Source organism: Plectrocnemia conspersa, unplaced genomic scaffold (assembly GCF_051122295.1).
Source record: "Plectrocnemia conspersa isolate PC_06_02 unplaced genomic scaffold, ASM5112229v1 ptg000012l, whole genome shotgun sequence".
In the NCBI taxonomy this organism is placed as follows: Eukaryota; Metazoa; Arthropoda; class Insecta; order Trichoptera; family Polycentropodidae; genus Plectrocnemia; species Plectrocnemia conspersa.
In genome coordinates, this window is record NW_028277176.1 from 20,647,798 (window position 1) to 20,669,386 (window position 21,589).

Sequence of the window (21,589 nt, forward strand, 5' to 3'; positions counted from 1 at the left end):
AACAAATTTAGCTAAAAAAAATTTTCATGAATGCTTTATCGCACGAGACAATTTATCGCGTTTAAGTAAATTGACTCAAAACTGTCATATTTATTTGTACATAGCTGAAATTGCGTTACAGTTCGTTCAGTATATTTTCATTATTTTTCATATCTAAAATTAAATATTATGAGAACTATGTGTAATTCCACTATGTACTATAAAACTGCATACCTCTGAAGAAACTTCATAATTCATTGTTATGTGCAATGAAACACATTTCGCTTAATTAAATGATATGTTATATGAATGCTAAATTTGATACTTGATCATCATATTAATAAATGAAATCTGATTATCATGCTGATACATGAAACATATTCATATGCAAACAATCACACACATACGAGAGTGGGTCAAATGAAATAATTAAATATTACTAACCTAGTAATTTATGGCTCGTATGTTTCGGGTCAAAATTTTAATACGGTTCTGGTCAGAATTTATATTACATGGGTTAGAATTTATATTAAAAGGTCAGAATATAAGCGTTCAGAATAAATATTAGATGGTCAGAATTTATATTAAATGGTAAGAATTATTTCGACAGATGGTCAGAATCATTTTTTCAGTTGCTAATAGTGTTGTTATTACTGTAACGCTAAAGATTGGTACAACTGGTTGATCTATCATTTGCATGTTGGCAGCTCATTATCAATGTGTTTTATGGCCAACTTCTTTGGTTGGGCTCGCAATATTGTCAGATGTCGACATAACAAGCCAAGCGTGCTCTCTGCCGCTGTTCTGTCGTTATTCCCGTTTCATTCGTCGTGCTGAATACCTTCGCATCTTACATACAATTAATGTTACCAAGCGTTCCCACTCAAACGGCGCCGACACGATTTTATTGCTTTTGACGTGGATTTTTAACTTCTGAGAAGTGATAATTCTTTTTGCGCCTTCCTATTGACCAAAATTCATAGTAGTGCACACATAAATCATTTGTGCTATCTCACGTGAATTGAACCAGATCCTTGTAGCTGTCACTGAAAACATCTTTATGTAAGACGAGCTCATTGCGAAGCTAAAAGCCATGTATTAAACGCAAGTTCTCAAGTGCTGACGTCTTTTAGAAATAAGATACATGATCGAGACTCTTCAGGGCACTCTACAGTTTGCAGCTGGATATCACCGAGCATCGAAGCATTGTCAGCTCTATATCTTAGCAACTTGGCAATAAATTGTAAAACAACACTCCTAATAAAAATACGCAAGTATATAAATAAGAATATGATCCATACCTTCTTTTGTGACAAAAGGTACTTTACATCGCTAAGATTTTAGATTCTATTAAAGTGATATGTGCTTCATATAGTGAAGCCAAGCATTCTTGAAGTTATGTTTTACAACACATTTCTTTAAACAGATTGCATCAGAGCCATCGCATTTATAAGTTTTTTTTCAAGCTTTCTATATCTAATATATGATACTTTTAATAACATAACTGTGCGTTAGGCTAGCTGCTTAGTTTACATACATGGTTTATTTTTCATTAGGTAAAAACTGAAAAGATAGCAAACTTATTTATTACAAGGTAAGAAAGAACAATACCAAAACTGGAAGCATTGCTTAGAAATAAACTGGAACAAAAATTAATAAAACAAGCTAGCGGTACGTCCACTAGTGAAAGTCGTTAGTCGATTTTAATTATTAAAGACACTACCGAAAAGAGCATGCGATTGAAAGAAAGGAAAAATCAAGGCTATCTATTTCGAGTGCCAAACATGATGTAAAACATTTACAGAATAGACTGTATTAACGTTAATAGTCTATCAATTTTTATGGACACTGGCCATCCCCTTGGATACTGAATGGGACAACACAGTAGCTGCGTCGTTTCAAACGCAAACATTGTATCACTGCAGTAGCAGTCTATTCACCATGTAACCGCCTCACCTAGGCTATCCATCATGTTTTCGATTTTTTTTATTATTTTTTGGACGGTTCAGTCTGTTTGTGGACAGACGACGCAAAATATTAACGTTCGTAAGTGAATTATGTGCATATATCGAGGCAGATGTACAAATGTTTGCTTCTGATTCATTAACCCATTTATTTCTTAATATTATATGTGATGTAGGTATTTATTAAAACTTTTTCTTGAATTTTCATAGTTTTCGTAAATGAAGAATATAATACGTTAGCTGATCGAGCTTTTAAAGTCGCGCAAGATTATGTGAAGAGAAATTCCAATTTGGGGTTGGCTATTGAATCAGTGGACGTCGTTGGTAATAGATCAGATGCCAAGACACTATTGGAAGAATGTAAATGTTTTTTACTTTTAATAATATACAGTAAAGCATAATTTTTATTAATATACATTTAAAATAAACTTTGTCTTATTATTAAAGACCAGTTAACGCTTATTTGTTTTAGATTTTTTGCATATATAATAAAGATTATTTGATTTTAAAGGGGTGTGTTACTTTATACACATATGTGTCAAAAATAAGTTATAATAGGGGCAAAAAGTTATACATATTAGACAAAAGAGTTTGGTCACCTGCTCCGTCATTACATTATCATTAGTTTAATTGTTTTAATAATACTGTTGGTGTTTATTTACACTTTTTAGTCAATATAAGACAGGAACAGTAAAGTAAGTTTAATTCTCAGATAATATATACACAACTCAACATCCAAAACTAGAAACTCTTTGTGTATGACGTAGTATAAATAAAAAAGCAAAATAGAAAGACTTAAAATGGTACAATGCTTTTTTTAAATAAACATGACAAGTCTGATATTTTTTTTCTAAATAACATAATTTAAAAAATAAAAATCAGTTACTTAATATGTTCTAATAATAGGTTTTTTATATTGTATTAAAAAATAATCTAAGCTCAATATTTCAGTATGTAGAAAGTACAATGATATGCTATCATCAAAAAGACCACCTCACGTGGTTCTTGATTTCACCATGACGGGAGTAGCTTCTGAAACTGTAAAGTCATTTACATCAGCTCTGGCACTACCAACAGTTACTACTTCTTTCGGATTAGTTGGAGATTTGAGGCAATGGCGATCGTTAAGTATCAGTCAATCTAATTATCTTATCCAAATAATGCCTCCTGCTGACATAATCGCAGAATGTGTACGAGCAATAGTCAACAAGCAAGACATTACAAATGCGGCTATATTATTTGATGACTCTTTCGGTACAGTATAATTCAACATATTTAGATTATATAATAGGTAAATCAATTTTATTAATATATTTCAGTAATGGACCATAAATATAAATCTTTACTACAAAACATTCCTACTCGTCACGTCATATCACCAGTGAAGAGCGTAATGGTCGATGAATTGAGGAGTCAATTGAAGAATTTAAGAGAATTGGATATTGTCAACTTCTTTATACTTGGAAATCTTAAGACAATAAAGAACATCTTGGATGCGGCTGATGCGAATCAATACTTTGGACGTAAATTTTCATGGTATGTGTTAACTCAAGATAAAGGTGATATTTCATGCGTTTGTAAAGATGCCAGTATCATATACGTGAGACCCGATCCAGAAGCGTCTAGCAGAGATAGATTGGGAAAGATTAAAACGACCTATAGTATGAACGGAGAACCAGAAATAGCATCGGCATTCTATTTTGATCTTTCATTGAGAACATTTTTGGCTGTAAGGTAATTAAATTATATTGTACAAGATGTTATGCATAAAGATAAGATAAGAAACTTTATATTCAAAAGTTATTTTATCTTTGTGACAAAAAGTGCAAATTTAGTGTATTAAATATACTAATAAAAATGTGGATTACATAATATTTTTGTTAATAGAGGATTGCTAGAAACTGGTAATTTGCAAAAGAATATGGATTACATCACGTGTGATGAGTTTGATGGTAAAAATACTCCAAATAGAACTATAGAATTACGATCTTCATTCACCAGGGTATGTGTCACATACCTAAATATTCCTATAATGTAGCTATATATAGTGTAACACATGTCCTTCTATTAATAATTAAATAACATCACATTACATTATATATCTCTCTTATTTTTTAACACTTCTGTAGGTATTTAATAATGTTGTTTTGTTCTGATTGTTGTTTGTTTTCAATTGAGTAAAAATTGAACAATTCATGTGAAACAACCTAATATTATATTTCAAGATTGACGAGCCTCCAACATATGCACCTTTGTTCATATCAGACGATCAATTCATGAACGGTAAAAGCTACATGGAATTTACAATGGAAATCAGCGCTGTTAGTATCCGTGATGGAGCTTCAGTTGGAAGTAAAGTTTTAGGCACTTGGAAGTCAGGTCTTTCAAATGATCTCAAACTTGTAGATCCAAGTGTGATGAAGAATTACACAGCAGAAGTTGTGTATAGAATTGTAACTGTGGAAGTGAGTGTTTTATTTGATATTATATATTAAGGATCATTGAAATATTATTTATTATTTCAGCAACCACCGTTCATGATCAAAGATATTGAAGCACCAAAAGGATTTAAAGGATATTGCATCGATTTGATCGAAGAGATCAAGGAGATTGTTAAGTTTGATTATGAAATCATATTAGTGCCTGATGGAAAATTTGGCGATATGGACGAAAGTGGGAATTGGAACGGAGTTGTAAAAGAACTTATGGAGAAACGTGCCGATATAGGTTTAGGTTCTATGTCGGTGATGGCTGAAAGAGAAAATGTAGTTGATTTTACAGTACCATACTATGATTTAGTTGGCATAACTATCATGATGAAACTACCGAGGTCTCCAACGTCGTTGTTCAAATTTTTAACGGTACTAGAGAATGACGTATGGCTTTCTATATTAGCTGCATATTTCTTCACAAGGTAATGTAACGTAAATTGAACTTAATTTTATGTATACATATTTTATATTAATTGCAAAATTTTAGTTTTTTGATGTGGGTATTTGATCGTTGGAGTCCGTATAGTTTGCAAAATAACCGAGAAAAGTATAAAGACGATGAAGAACAAAGGGAATTTACATTGAAAGAGTGCTTATGGTTCTGTATGACATCATTGACACCACAAGGTGGAGGTGAAGCTCCTAAGAATCTTTCTGGTAGATTGGTAGCAGCAACTTGGTGGCTATTTGGGTATATTATATTGAAATCAATAAAAAAACTATGCAATTTTTTTACATCATGTATTATATGATTTCAGATTTATTATTATAGCATCTTATACAGCCAATTTAGCTGCCTTTTTGACCGTGTCTCGTTTGGATACTCCAGTCGAGTCTTTGGATGATCTTTCAAAGCAGTACAAGATACAATACGCTCCGATTAATGGATCAGCGGCGATGACATATTTCAAACGCATGGCCGATATTGAAGGACGATTTTATGAGTACACTATTCTAATTATTTTATTTTACTTTGATAATACAAGTTAGAGCATTTAATACGTTATGGTTTAAATAAACAATACTATTTTTACCATAAATTTTTGCCCTCTTATGGCGTCATTTATCTATTGTATTGAGTGTTATTACCCTATTTAAACCAAAATGTTTTATTAAAATGCCCACTCTATATAACATAATTATTAACAATTATAATTAAACGTTTTTAGAATATGGAAAGATATGAGTCTGAACGACAGTTTGAGTGATGTCGAAAGAGCAAAACTTGCAGTTTGGGATTATCCAGTCAGTGATAAATATACTAAAATGTGGCAGGCTATGAAAGAAGCCGGTTTACCAAATACCCCTGACGAAGCATTAGAAAGAGTGAGAGCATCAAAAAGTTCAAGCGAAGGCTTTGCATGGTTAGCCGACGCCACCGATGTTAGATATCATGTGATGATCAGCTGTGACTTACAGAGCGTAGGTGAGGAATTTTCTAGAAAGCCTTACGCTATTGCCGTTCAACAAGGATCTCCTTTAAAAGATCAGTTCAATAATGCTATTCTTCAGTTGTTGAATAAGAGGAAGTTAGAAAAGTTGAAGGAGAATTGGTGGAATAATAACCCGGCTGCTAAGAAATGCGAAAAGCAAGACGATCAAGCTGATGGAATATCCATACAGAATATTGGCGGAGTTTTTATTGTGATCTTTATGGGAATCGGCTTAGCGTGCATTACTCTTGGCTTCGAATATTGGTGGTTCAAGTGGCGAAGAAAGTCCAGTATTATTGATGTAAAAGAAGCAGACTTTAAAAAGCAAAAGATGTCTAAGAAGCACAAAGATATGCCTGATGATGGAGATGTAAAGGAAGGCGTTGTCCAAAATGTGAATAATTTTGGTTTCAGAGTGCGTCGGAGTTTCATGAATACTAATTTTCCTGGAAGGTTTTAATGCTTTCTTAATATCACTGTTTTAAAACTTGGACCATGTTTATATAATTCATATTTGGATTGGTATTGTTATTAAAGATTTAGCTGTTATGATATGATAAAATTTGTTAGATGATTGAAAAATATGAAAATATTTATTGAAATGTTAACTTTTAAAGAGTTATTTTATAAAGTAACAAGATTATTACTGTTAAATTAATGATTACGAATACCTATTATAATAATAAAAAAGATATAACTTCAATATGTTTAGTAGATAATTAATAAATGTTGTTTGGATTGAATAAATATTGTATTGCACAAGTTTGTGAGAATAAATTGTGGAAAAAAATGAGTTTATTTTAACTATAATCAGTCCAGGATAACTAATGGGTAGTTAAATTAATCTTGAATAACGGCTTACTTCCAGGGACGTGAACTAAACAGGCTAAATTCATCCCTGTTTATTCCATGTCAAAAACAATATAATCGTGTCGTCGCCGTCACAGTGGAAACGCTCGGTTATCTAGCATTCATATTAAGACTTTATAACAATATTACGACTTACAATAAGTGAGAATCGAATGAATCATATCTAATCCGAATTTTGATTGCTTTTGATGTGAATTTTTGACTTCTGAGAAATGATAATTGTTTTTGCCCCTCCTAATAACCAAAATTCGGTTTGAATATATTTTGAATAACACTTTTGTATCAGAAGTTCGTTACGATATGATTTCAATTTTACGATTTTAAAAAATATTTTCGGGAAAGATTCGAGACTGTTTTAGATTTTCTTTGAAGGATAACCCGAGATGTCGTTTTAGCATTTTTTAATATTTTTATTTCATTAAGATTCATAATATTTAATTAAATGACAAGCATTTTCCTAGCCAAATTTAAGGCGGGGTAAATGCCTCCACCTGCTCCTCCAAATGACGTTCCTGCTTACCTCATACATAGGGTGACCATTCGTCCTGGATCTTGCGGGACAGTGCCGGATTCTAACTCCATGTCCCGCACGAATATATGTCCCAGAATTAGAAATTCGTATATTATCAAAATAAATTTAGTTTATGTTATGCGGTCACAGAAAGAGTTTTTTCAATTATTAATAATATAGGGACAGCAGATGAATCACATTGAATAATAATATTTTGAAAACAATGGTTATAAAAAAGTGTAATTTCGAATGCAATTCTTGCTAGGACTTCAAGCAGCAAATAGAAAACTTGGATGAAGTTCTTAAAAAAAATCATTCTGTCACCAAATACTTATAAAACCAATTAAATTGATTATATGTAATTATTTAATGAATTTTTAATTTATCAATAATTGTATCATTAAAAATAATTTTTAAAAACGTTTTTATAAAATTACCGCCCCCCCCCCCTGATAGATGTTCCGGATTGTACTCCAAGAAACTGGTTATCCTACTCATACACCCAAATTTTTATTTTTTTTAGCCGATACTCGTAGTGCATAGGTTTTTGAATGAGCAATAGACATTTTTGCATTGCAGTTAATGTAAGAAACACCCAAATCTGTGTAAAACACTTGAATTGATTAGCAGGAGATATAATTATTTTTATTAATGGTTGTAAACTTTGCTAAGTAAATTAACAACATTTATTGTTGATGTTGTCTACATATTATATATGCATAAGTGGAATTAATAAATAATAAAATTTTAATAGTTATACAAAATAATATTTGTATTTTTATTATAAAATATACATCTCAAACATTTTAGTACTTCCAGCTAAATAAAATTAAATAAAACAGATTTTTATTTTTATTATAATATTTCATTTATTAAAATTTGCAATAACTTTTACATAATTTTATAAATGAAAAATGCATAATATCCTTATATTAAAATATCAGTGCAAGAGTTAAACAACATTTACAGAAAATTTGTATGCATATAAAATCAACCGCTGACTTGATCACAGGTATTAAACAATAAGTGAAATATAACATACAATAAAATAACTATACACATTATATCGTATATAAATAACATTGTCCCCAATTAGCGATATTGTACGTGCGCATTCATTGCTAATTTCACTATCACTAAAGTGTTTAATATAAGTTACACTAAATAATAAATATATTTAATATATAAATCATCACAATGAATGTATTACCGAACATTTGAATAGTGAAAAGATTCAATATATGTACATAAGAAATAATTCGTTATAACGACACAATATGTGTTACACATGTATGCGACAAATTAATGCCTTCTTGGTAAATTGTATGTTGTATTTCAATCAAATCAGAGTTCGATAGTTTTGCCTAGTTTTTCTACATTCTTCTTGTGCTTGTTGCCGAGGTCGAGCTCCAACGTTAAACTTTCAACTTCGGCCTCTAGCGCTCGCGACCTTCTGAACATTTGCACATAATTGAGCTGCAGTTGCTTTTGATATCTCAAAACTTTCTCCTTTTCATCGGACCATTTCCTCCTTTCTTTATCAAACTCTCTTTTCTTATTATCAATTTCGCTCTTTAACCTTTCGATTTCGATGCTGTTGTGACACGGCTCCATACAAGGTGGATCAGGCAGTTCACCGTTCAATCTCTGCACTTCAGCGTCTTCCAAGCTACTATCGTTAGACGTCCAATGGTATTCGTTTGCTGTTTTGCACACATCGTAGATACCTCTCAATGATCTACCGGCTTCTATTCCTTCGTAGTTACTCAGAGAAACATCTGAGAGCTCTTCTCTCAGTTCTTTCAATTCAGTTTTGAGCCTCTCAATTTCTAGGTTGCTTTGTTCTTTTGCTTTTAAAGATTCTAGTTCGGTTTCTTTCAGTTTAGTATTGAGTTTGTGTAACTCGTTTTGTAATTGTTTGACCAGTGATTCCTTGTCTTCGGATTCAGAGCGTAGTTTTGATATATCCTTCTCTCGTCTATCGAGGTTGTCTTTGACTTGTCTCAGTTCACTTTTGAGTTGAAGAATTTCATGTCCTTTGGCAGTGTGTTCACCCTGTAAAATAATAATAAATTATAGTTAGATGCTTAAAACAATATAACGTGTTAACCATTTAAGCAATAAACTGTAGCAAAATACATAAAGGTTATAATATTTGGTTATTATTTAAAGATAATAAAAACAAAATTTTCGCCATTTTTATATTGATCATATGAATGGCTCAATGGACATTAGCCCCAAGCAATATTCACGCCTATTATATAGAATATTCCTAATTTATAGAAGGATCAGTGTATTAAGCAATGATTATGATAATGTCCTGACGGAGCTGCTCTCCAAGGAATTCTGTAATATTATGTAATATTCATGTAAATATGCTATATATTAAAACTCAAGAAGATATATGAGAAGAATACTATGTATACAATTAGTAGTGTCCTTAAATTGATTGGTTGGAATACCGTCCAAGATTGAAATGTTATTGAATAGCATCGAGCTAAAGCTAAAGTTATACCTCTAACAATTTGTGAATATAAATTTTAAAACAATACCTGAGCGTCTTTCAGTTGTGTTTTTAGTAAAGCAATTTCACCCGTCTTCTGACAGAGCGTCCATTCTGTATCTTCTAAGCGAGCTCGCAAACGATCAGCTTCTTGACGAGCCCCATCTGCCTCGTCGCAGAGTCGCTTCTTATCTTGTTGCAACTGATACGTTTGCATCATCAACATCTGTTCCAATTTCATTGCTTTCTGAGCACCTGCACGCAACCTGCTCTCGTGCACTGCCTTCATCCGTCTCAGTTCTCTCTCCCAAACGCGTTCCTTCTCTTGATACACTCTGGAAGATTGTTCACTGTTTGAATGGAAACAGGAAAAAAATGAACACGTGCTTTCAACAGATACATAAAAGCCTTTATATACAGTTTTAAGTCATGATTTTTGAAATCGTAACCAACCTGAAGATGACTTGTTCGTTGTGTTCCATGGTTTGTCTGAGGTGTGCCAGTTCTGAGTCACGATCTCTCAATGCAGCTTCTAGTTCTGATACACCAGAGTCGCAGGGCGAGGGTGCCAATTGTTGTAAACTACCGCCTTGAGGGCCACCAACGCCTCCACTGCCGACCATTCCACGAAATGTCCACTTATGGCCTCTGAAATGATATATAAAAATCCATAAAATTTATATTTAAGTTTTTAAAGAATATAACTAAATTATAGAGCAATTGAGTATATATTGTATAAGACAAGTATTTTAAAATCATTTATTTTAAAAATGCAGACATATCTCTCTAGAAAAGTTATAATAAACCCTGACAAATCAATAAAATCAGAGGCCAGTGTCTGGTTTGGTCTTGCAATAAGTCACTAGTATATTGAGTTTGGTATTTTTCACTGTACCACTGGTTGTTGTCTCGATTTTTTTTCAAAACATATGATATTAGTTTTGTTCTGTCTTTTAACAGATTATAACAAATGTTGCTTAATCTATATACATATATACTTTGAATGTACATGTTGTATAGATAGATCAATTTGTTAAATAAACGCGTTGCGATACTTTATTAAATCTTTGGTTGCTGAATCTTTCGGGATTAATATTGTATCTAGGACATCCTACAGTTCATTAAGAATATATCTGCTTTAGCAAAGCCGATATTCCAATATTAAAAAATAATAACGTTTGCTTTGTCTATTATTTTCCCTAAATTTATTAGGTCTTTTCTCTAAGCAAGTTTCAAGGAGATTATAATACTATGAGAGAACCATGACGATGTATTGCACCTGTTCATTATTCTTGTAATTTACCTACAATTAACAGTGACTTCTTATTTGCAAGCACAACTGCGTAGTGTAAGCAGTATTATATTTGCATGGTTGTGAAGATAAGTAGTGAACATTTTTTGTAGAGGTGTAACAAAAAAAATGTATTACGATTTAGATGGTGGTGGGGCAAAAAGTGGAGAAGTCGTTAGCTATTTAATATTTAACACACAACTTTGTAGTATGTAGCTCTAGACATATGTGGGTGTTTTTCTGTAAACGCTATTTCATTATTAAAGCGAACTGGTATTTATTTACCCGCACGCATCAATCAAAACACATCGCGTCAGAGGCAGCGCAAGTTTCTCAAACTGTGTAGACTATGTATTTGACTTGGAGATTATAGCGAGAATAGACACGCATATATCTGTATATCACAACTGTGATTTTAAAAAAAGAAACCTTTGTAATAATACAAATAAACGTGTGAACCATCCATGTATTGCACATTTTCTATTCCAAAATTCCAGTGTATATGCAGCGCATTGATGTCACTCTCAACATTAGCTATATTTTTGTTTATAATATATTATTTTTAATTATATTGTCAGTTAGATTAGGGCCTATATTATATCTATACATCGCTTAATTAGGTCATCTTTTTTAATAGTTACGATGCTATTTAATAATTGCATTTTTATTTTTGCTCTTACCAATGGCTCATTCTGAGCAATTGTTGCATCTTTGTATTCAACATTTTGAAACTATTTTAAATCTAGATTAGTATGGTGTACGACTTTTATGCAATACAGTTATTGTGCAATTTTTCGCGGATTTGTGTCGTCGTTTTTTGCGCGAATTTTGTTAATGAAAGAAAAAAACTACTCGAACTTTTATAGTACAGAATGGCACTCCTCTTTAATTTTTTATATTAATAAAAAAATATAAAGGTGCTTTCCATTGTGAAACAAGCGTAACGTTCGCCCAACCGAGTGTGAATCCTTCGTTTGTGCGAAGATCGTTGACTCGGAGTCGTGTGAACGACTGACCACCAGCTCGGGTGTTTTTTGGACAGCAGACACCATGAATGATTTGATCTCTACGATATTTCTCAGGGTCTGGCAATTTATTAACGACCGCTGAAGTGGTCGTAAAAATTGAGAAAAATTTTAAATTAGGAAACGAGCTCTTATCCAATGAGTAGTTATATAGACGATGGATAGAAATTTGCTTCCTAGTATGAACATCACGTTTTGGATGGTTGGCGATGCTGACACGAGCGTTGGCTTGCTTCTGACGCTTATCTTGATAAGTAGGTATGATAATATATAATATAACAATGAAAGTGTGCCTGAGTTTAATTGTGTTGCATTTATTTTCGTATATGTTCTATCAAGGATGTATTTTGATACAAGGACAATTAATTAAGAACATAATTTATATAAGAGAACAAAATAAATAAATAGGAATAGGTTGAAGTATAGTAAAGATAACTAAACACTCGGTTAAAAGGTCTTCCTGTCAAATATAGAATCAATAAATAATGTTTTTTTTGTGGTTAGGTTTTGGAACTATCAAGAAATCAGCCCTTCAATTGAGATACATGTAATTATAAACAAAAAATAGCTCACACGAAAAGCGAAACACTTATTAATCATTACGCAATTAAAATGGTTGAGATTGTTCTCAAACAGCAACAGAGGAAACAAATTGTTAAAATATCTCTGTCAAATAAATTCAAAAGAATATGTCGGCCGATGTTTTGGATCAACTTATGGAGGAAGTAAAGAATGTAACTGCCTTTAGATTTTAATAGAATTTAAGTAACACAGCCAACTCTTGGTATTTGCAAAATATGCATCAAAGAAGAATTTATTTTAGGCACCAAAAATAGTAAATTAAATAAATTCTTTATTGCTATGCATTGGCATTAAAAACTTATTTTGTATCACTGAATGAACTTATTTGAGTTATAAATAACTAATAGTTTCGCGCTTTCTACAACTGATTATTTTAATAATTATGTTAAGATGTTTTTTGTATTAAGATTGAGTCATATTTTATTACAAAAATTTTGATGTTTATACTGGAATTATTTAGTTTAATTAAATAAGTCAATAAGATTAGATAATAGGTCATTAAAACTGGAGAAATAATATAAAAATACAGATTTTACAATACATCATTAAATTACATTAATAAAATAGTGCAATGTCGAATATTTGTATTTGCATATTAAGTAGAATTATTCGGTTACATAAGAAAATACCATTTTTTCAGTCCAATTAATTTCACAATAAACCTAGTTACAAAATCATGAAAACGCAATCACCTGCAATGTTCAGCACACGCGAAAACTTGCATTTTTTTGCTGTTCTTGTGGTTAAATGTTATTGCAAACGCACGTCGGATACGCTCCGAAAGTTTCAAGCTTTTTAAAAAATGCAAAAATACTCGAGAATTATTACAAAAATTCAACCTTATGGAACGAAGCGTAATTTTCACTCCTCAAGGTTTAGATAAAATCGAAATATGAATGAAAAATAGGCAAGCACACGATTTAATTGTATGTAAAATACAGGAATATAGATGGGTGTATAATTTAAGCAATTAGCAGCGATAGTGCGGAAAATATAATAGAAATTTATACATATTTTTTTAAGCATACAATAAGGAAAAATATTCTCAATATAATGTATAGAAATAGATTAATTTTTCTACAATTTAAATTTTCGCTGCAATTAGCCTAATGCTTTACAAACGTATAGATTATTCAGACTGAAACGAATCTGAAAATCAAGTACATATTTTTTGATAAATCTCTTAAAATTATTATATTTGCTGTAACAATATTTAACAATATTTCAAAACAGTCAGCTACTGGACTACTTTAAAATAGAATTAATTAATTAACTAATTTTCAGATTCGTTTCAGTCGGAATAATCTATCCGTTTGTAAGGCATTAGGCAAATTGCAGCGAAAATTTTAATTGTATATAACAATATTCTATTTATACATTATAAGGAGTATATTTTTTCTTGTTGTATGCTTGAAAAAATATGTATAAATTTTAGTTAATTTTAGTAAAAGTAAAATACTGCGTCCACAAAACATTTTCCTAATAATCTAATCCTACCTGAAAGATGGACACTTCCAAATTAAGATCGAAGTAGTAAACACAAAGCTGTTCTAAATATTATTAGGTGTGCCTCAAGGAAGAGTTCTTGGACCGATACCGTATTTGTTATATAGGATAGATCTTCTTAAGACGAACTCAATAAGAATTGCTACATTTTCCGACGACACTATAATAGTGGCATCTGATATTTACCCAGAAATAACATCGAAGAGACTGTAAAATAATCTCTCAAAAGTCCAAGCTTGGCTCTCTCTCTAAATTGCGAATCAGAGCTAATGACACTAAATGAATCTTTATTATATTACGTTGAACAAAATAATTGTCTTCCGGTATCCTTAACGGTAAATGGATAACATAACGAAACTCCGATAAATATCTTGGAATACATCTCGACAGAAGACTGACATGAAAAACTCATATTTAAAATTTAAAAAAATAAAATAATATATTTTTTTTTTGGTAAAAAATTAATTAATACGAATATTAATTCACAAAACAGCGAATACAAAAAGAGACAAATATTTCCATTGTTCGACAATATAAGTTTTATGACCGACTCTAGGAAGTACGATTATCAAATATATCATTTACACTTCCTTAAGCATTTGCCGGTCAACAAAAGTTAAGAATAAGGATTGATGATTTAAGAATAGTTATTATATTAGGTTTTGCCAGGAATTCATTCCCTGAATAATTTAAACAATAGTCAAAGTTTTTATGTATATGCTATAAATTATACGATGTTGTCATTTGTTGTAAAGTATGAGAAAATAGTATGTGTTGGAAAGCGATCGTTACTAAAACACATTAAATATTATAATAATAATTATAATATCTCATATAATAATTTTAAATAAATTAATATAGTCATAATTATGACTTGTATGTTTTAATTAATGTTTTATTATTTTTTTGTATTTGTTTATATTTTAATTATCAACTATAATATATATAAAAATAAATAGTATCCCAAATTTTGTCAATAAAATGTAAAAATTTCTCGAGAATTCTGGAAAAATTGGGATCAAGTACTATAAAATATTAAGAAAATGGAAATACTATGTATAACATAAATCAGTATTTATAAAATATAACTTTATTTGCATAGTTCTTTAAATTTATATCGTATCTGAGACTCTGTATTTAGTGATTATTATATAATTACAGTTCTGTTTGATCATTACAGATTTTTCCTAGATTTTCCTAATATAATGTAGCAATATCACGATTAATAAATAAAATTAAATCCCTAGCTAGGTCGTGTATTGAATGTAAGTTGTAATAATAGCATATAATTATTAAAATAGATGTAATTTATTTTAGTCTAGTGTCTCTCTACTTATATAGTAGTTGTTCATTATGTTAATATCGTTGTAACGCATTGGGGTAACGCCTGTCATGCTTCTTTTGTTACCATATATTTTCTTTTGGTAGTAAAATCTCTACAAAAATATATCATTATTTTATTGCTTAGACGTGGAGAGTCTCCACTGGAGACTCAACTTTTGTAATGAAATATGTATAATAATAAAAAAATGTATATAAAACTAATTCATTTTTTTTATGAATAGTAGATATACATTTTTTGTTTAGTTTATATATTTTTTTTAATTTTCAACAACTATGATACGAGTTTGTTATAAAAATGCTATTTGCCTGATGTGAGGTTTGTTAAATATAATATAAATATATAATAATAAGTGTATACATTTGCAGCCTTTTTGAAATCTATAATTAAGCAAATAATTAAAAGCACAGATGCACACAAAAACATCTGAAGTAGATCCAATTTGATAGTGAGAAAATGTGATTGTGTTTTTCATATATGCGAATTGTTTTCTTAAGAATTTTAAAACTGCTCTAGCATAGAAAAAACATAAATAAATCAGGAAATTCATTTTTGGGATAATAATGCTAAAACATATAAACACATCTTTATGTTTAATAAAAAATAATAAATACATATTATATATTTATAAATAAATTAGCTTGAGGTTTATATTATACAATATAATATATAAGCATAAATTATATAAGATATGTCATGCATTTGATATTTAAGTTTGTTCTTAAACTTTTATATATAATAATAAAATACAATATGCTACAAAGAAGATTTTATATTATATACCATTACCTCGTAATATAATTTTATAGTCCACACAGTAAAATTGATTCGAAACACGACCACGATCAATGAGTAACCTCACATTATAGCCGCAAAATGCAATAAAAAATGCTCGTCGTGTTTGCACTGATAAAATCCTATCAGCGATGATAAATAGTAACAATTGTTGAACAATTTTATTTATAATACTTATAATAAAACGATGCACTTATCACACGTCTGACTTCTATCGGAGTAAAACAATAGACTGACTCGTGCCTCTTCCTCGAACTAAGGGCAACCGACAAATTTGAGAACCATTAAACGCCAGCATAATAATAAAAAACGTAATCGCGAGCCGTGAAGAAAACGCTCTACCTTTTCACCATAAAGAAAACGAATTATTATTTACGAATCTTACTGATGATGATTAATACAAATCCATTATGCAAAGTGGAGGTTTGTTATCTAAAATTATTGGTTTTGAACAGTTGTTTTTTTTAATGGCACTTAACTGTATTATGAGAAATTGATAAGGAATAGAAGCAGAGTGGACAGTGCGATTAACGTCTTCTTTGAAGACGTTAATCACGAAATACGTCTTTGTCTTTTGATTAGTGTCTTAGAAAACATTGTAAATTTGGACAGATTTGTGTCACGACGATATGATTTAAGTGAAAAGTATTTTTTATTATTCAACAATGGTGCATTGTGAATCTATTATACGAACAAAATCGATATGGTCATCACTTTATAATATGACGCACGTTCCGGAGAAAATGGAAGTATGACGCGATCAGAATTGATATTGCGGGTAGAAAGTTATGAAGGGTATTGCAATTGTGCATTATTATTTAATTCATTTATTGTATGTTTTTCATTGCAACATGAAAGGCATATCCAATGCGTTATAGCGGGATTGACGCAATATAAACTTCTGTGAGACACCAAACTGAAATCAAAGTCTGTGATAATTTATTAATTATAAACCGTTATTAAAACTTGAAACTAGTACTGTACATGATATAGTTCGATTTTATTTCAATTATTCATCACAATATTCATCTGTGGGACCAGGAAAATATAGGAAAACCTTATATGTGATAATCGATCAGTATTAAAATTATATAAAAATCAGTAATTCTGATCCCCCAGATAAGATAAAAAATTGAAAAACGATAGATTCGAACTCAGGTCTTTCCGTTATTAGTCACTGACTTATACTATTGGTCTATTTTGAATACATACATTATAATTAAGTGTTTTTTTAATTGCGAGTAAAAGTTCATTACATCCATTGTATCCTCCGTTCTTAAAATATTAAATTATAGCGCAAAAAATGATATTTTTATACCAAGGTTTGGTAAAAAAAAACTACTAATAATATCGAAATACCAGTATTTCCATAATAAAACCTATATTTCGTCTAACTAGCAATTGCATGCAAAGCAATATGTCGTTTAGTGAAGACAGTAAATAATAATTTAGTTATTAGTCATAGTATAATTTTCTATATAGAACAATCGCAAAATATAAAAAAAATTATAAAAAAATATTAACATAGATCTCGTTGAAAAACTACAATATCAAATAATGCAAGTAAAACTCATATAACAGTTGATCTAAAGAACAATAAAGTTTTTATAGTAAATGTAATATAATATATAAATTTAACACTTATAAACAGTTTAAGGAACACTGGCGAACGCGATATGTTTTAATACGACGCGTGATTTCAGTGATATGTACACTAACATACATCCATAATCATCTAGACTTCTATATATAAAGGTATTATGGAGGAAGTTCTTAAATTGTTCGCTTATTTAATATTAAATATTGGGGTTGAAATAAATAAAAAATAAATATTTTATAACATGAATATAACACGAATCATGGATAAAATATTAAAAATGTATTTTTATTTTTTTTATCAAAAGTGAAAAAAAATTGCAATAAAATTATATGTGAATATTTATTTATTATTTATTTTTTTATTATTAAAATGTAAATAAAATGTATAATATGTATAAGATTTAATTGATACAAAAATACATCTGAGATTTGTTTATAAATTAAAAATTATATTATTTCAGCATATCCATATGTTGTAAAAAAGGGGTAAAATGCTAATTAACTATGCAGATTAAAATAAATATTTCATGTAGAGCAATAAAATAAATCCAGAAAATTATATTGTAGTAATCATTTCTATACAAAATACAATATATTGTAATTATAAATTATAGAAAACAAATCATTAATGAAAAAAAATAATATTATTATATAGAGACATCTGTTGATAAAATAACATTAATTCTATAGAAAAATGTGAGCCATCTGTTGATGGAAATTTTCACTAATATTAATTTATTTGTTTATACTTAAGAGATATTTTCTAAGAAGAAATTTACTTTTTAAATCAGTTTTTTATATCATAATCGTTTGTGAGATTAAGAAAAGTTAACAAAAACTTATTTAGGATGATTGATCAGTAATCTAATTATATAATACTTAATAATTTCAACAAAAAGATAAACATATTTTAAGAAAAATAATATATTTACTATACTAATTATAAAATTAATTGATTAAAATCTTTATAAAATATATTATAGTCGATTTCTCTACAAATGCGTAGGAAACTCGTTTAGATATCAGATTTTAATTAATTTTTAATTGGATAATTAAAGATAAAATGACATGTAATTAACTTTTATTTTATTATATGTAGGAAAAAAACTATTTTAATAATGAAAACTTTGTTTCAAGTAGCTCGTAAAGTATTTAAATCGATCTAGTGGAGTCGTTATAGTTAGAAACACTTGTTTCATGACTATAAATTTACAATTATAATACTTTATTATAATAAAATATGTTTGTTTAATTACCCATTTGAGTGAGGATTGGACGTTGGCACTGGAGATTTTCTGACACTTTCCATAGAGTCATAGTTAGATAGTTTTCGTCCTCCTGATAGAGCTAAAGGCAGAGACGATAAAGGTGGCGAACAGGCGGCGCTTGATAGTAGCTTTCTATCCAAAGAATAATTGGAAACTCCTACATGGTGATGGTGTCGAAGATCACTGCTGCCTGAAATTAAAAATAAAGATCTTTAATTACACATGATGTAAAAAATGATGACAAACGAGGGGTAATAAATCTAAGAAATATGAATGTTTGTAAAATGAGCGCTTCTTCAAGAAAGTCTAGTAATAATTATAATTACACGTTCGCACGATTTCTTATATATCTTAGGTGCAACATACGCGTGTGGCACGCTCTATGACTTTTGAGACTGATTTTTGTAATAAAAACATGATAATATTATTTGAGCATGAATCTATCAAATATTTGATCGCTTCATCATTTTCCTTTCACGTTTATGTAGTTTATTTTAATGAAAAGTTCTTACTGATTTATTAGTCACAGACGACTAATAATCATTTGAAATGTATCATATTTTATAATAAAAATATGGATACAGTTCATTAGGAAGTTAGAAGTGCAGGCATTGTTTTAAAAACAAAGAATGTATATTTTGTAAAAAAAACAACCTAACTAACACTTTTCATGTACTGATTTTCCGTCGAATGTGGAAAACAAATCGTTGTCACTCAATATTGAGGCATTTATGAATTTGCAAAATCACCTACTTTTATACATTTTTTTTTATTAGGTACATTATATATTTTTTTAGCCTTGTAATATTGTGTATTTTTTATTTATTCTTGTAAAACGCTTGTATGTACATACATACAAAATTAAATACTACAATAAAACATACTTTATAATGAAATAAATTACAGATTTATAATTTATATTTCTAGAAATTGATGGATTAATTTGTTACTGGTAATATTTAAATAGTATTTTTCAATGTAAAAATGATGAATGAAGCTACATTACTTATTTTATAAGTTATATTCCATTTATTAATAAATAAATATTTTAGACGTACATCAGTGACGGTGAATTTACAAGAAAGAGTATTTGTACTGTAGTAATATTTAACATAAAAGACAAAAAAGTCACGAGAAGCTTTTGAGAAAGTTTTATAAATTAGTATTACTGACAAAGCTGTTTGTGAAAAAAACTGGATAGTCACTTTAAAAATAAATCCATTATCTAAAAATCCAATACCTTCGGTGTTCATCATAACCAAAAAATCAAACAGCTCAATCTTGCAGACTATCCATCGTAATATATAATTAACTGAAGTTTTTTTAGTCTAAAATGGCAATAACTATAGAGCGCGGTTCCTATGACCTTTTCGCAGTTTAATCACCGGTGAACAATCGGAGTTCAGTAGATCAAGAACCGACGATTAGACGTTTCTGAAGCTGCCGGCAACTTCTATAATTGATGGCTAACATTTTTTATCATATTATATTGTACAGCAGCTAGAAATTCGATTTGTGAGAAACAATTTGCGAATTTCAGCGTTGGCACTTAATCAAAAACGCATTATTGAGTATGAAATCTCGCTAGGCAGGTTGGTTGATGTTTAGGCGGATGGATGGTTAGGAAATCTCTAGCAGGAAATTCACTAACTGGATGCCAGCTGATGGCAGTTTCCGCTGTTAAGCCCTCGTCGCACCTTATTATAGAAATTATTATAGGGAGTAAAGAATGTTATCTTCTCAATATCGTAACTCAACAGATAAACGTTGCATCTAGAATCAATATATGTAGTATATCCATTGTTTATGAATGTATTTGGAAAATATAAAAGAATATTCAATATCTATACTAGCGTTAGTTTTTACTATACAAATAAACAATTTGTACAATATTTTTTTTTCAGTCAGATCTGATTCTTCCTATTCTTATATAACATCCAAACAAAAAACACTCATATGTGAAAATGGTCCTAGCACACGCAAAACCCAAGAGAAAGTCCACTCACGAGGTTCTTGTAGTCTAGTAGTAGTGTTATTGCAAAATAAGTCAGTCACGTTCGTGTGGTGCGGGATTTATGAATGTTTCGCATCGGGATTAGACAATTAGTCACGTTGAATAATCGACTGTCTAGCTAATGAACATTAACAAATTACCGTGTCTGTGTAATATTGTGTATTTTTGTTCGGAACTGGTTGAACACACCTGACGCATTGCCCATTCCGGAGGCGTAACGTGTTTATTGTTGCTTTGTGTTTAGAGCCAAAATTATGTCATTTAATTCAATCGTAGGGGCGAGGCTTGTTTAAGAGTATGGCGCCTAAATTACAGACGTTGCTGTGGTTTTCAACATTACTAATAACTGACCAACTAACAACGAGGCACTGTTATTAAAGCAAAAACAAGCTGAAGATTTTTTTAACGTATACGT

The 21,589-nt window shown here is 30.0% G+C and overlaps 2 protein-coding genes across 10 annotated transcripts in view; one reads left to right on the forward strand and one right to left on the reverse strand.

The window, feature by feature from the left end:
* Positions 1 to 1,830: 1,830 nt before the first annotated feature.
* Ir25a (ionotropic receptor 25a) lies at positions 1,831 to 6,658 on the forward strand. The gene is made up of 10 exons (XM_088200018.1): positions 1,831 to 2,025; positions 2,154 to 2,303; positions 2,895 to 3,197; positions 3,263 to 3,677; positions 3,831 to 3,945; positions 4,169 to 4,408; positions 4,469 to 4,857; positions 4,923 to 5,126; positions 5,194 to 5,379; positions 5,605 to 6,658. The coding sequence occupies exons 1-10, from the start codon at positions 1,950 to 1,952 to the stop codon at positions 6,326 to 6,328; spliced, it is 2,802 nt and encodes a 933-aa protein (XP_088056144.1). The 5' UTR covers positions 1,831 to 1,949; the 3' UTR covers positions 6,329 to 6,658.
* A 1,434-nt stretch (positions 6,659 to 8,092) lies between these two features.
* The window catches only part of LOC148228567 (leucine zipper putative tumor suppressor 2 homolog), a 140,427-nt gene continuing 126,930 nt past the window's right edge, over positions 8,093 to 21,589 (reverse strand). For 4 of the 9 annotated variants that reach the window (XM_088199191.1, XM_088199189.1, XM_088199195.1 and 1 more), the window contains 4 exons: positions 19,149 to 19,350; positions 10,206 to 10,400; positions 9,802 to 10,087; positions 8,093 to 9,304 (listed from right to left, as the gene is read on the reverse strand). In XM_088199191.1, the coding sequence (XP_088055317.1) occupies positions 8,594 to 9,304; positions 9,802 to 10,087; positions 10,206 to 10,400; positions 19,149 to 19,350 (1,394 nt within the window). In that variant the 3' untranslated portion in view covers positions 8,093 to 8,593. Of the gene's footprint in view, positions 9,305 to 9,801; positions 10,103 to 10,205; positions 10,401 to 16,287; positions 16,528 to 19,148; positions 19,351 to 21,589 lie in introns of those variants that run through there. The other 5 variants (XM_088199190.1, XM_088199187.1, XM_088199192.1 and 2 more) reach the window with 2 other exon arrangements.

Bases quoted from the DNA above. Each gene is read 5' to 3' on its own strand.
- Ir25a (XM_088200018.1), top strand. From the start codon at position 1,950: ATGTTTTCGATTTTTTTTATTATTTTTTGGACGGTTCAGTCTGTTTGT. The intron at 3,198-3,262 runs GTACAGTATAAT...AATATATTTCAG, and splicing joins ATTATTTGATGACTCTTTCG to TAATGGACCATAAATATAAA. The intron at 5,380-5,604 runs GTACACTATTCT...AAACGTTTTTAG, and splicing joins ATTGAAGGACGATTTTATGA to AATATGGAAAGATATGAGTC.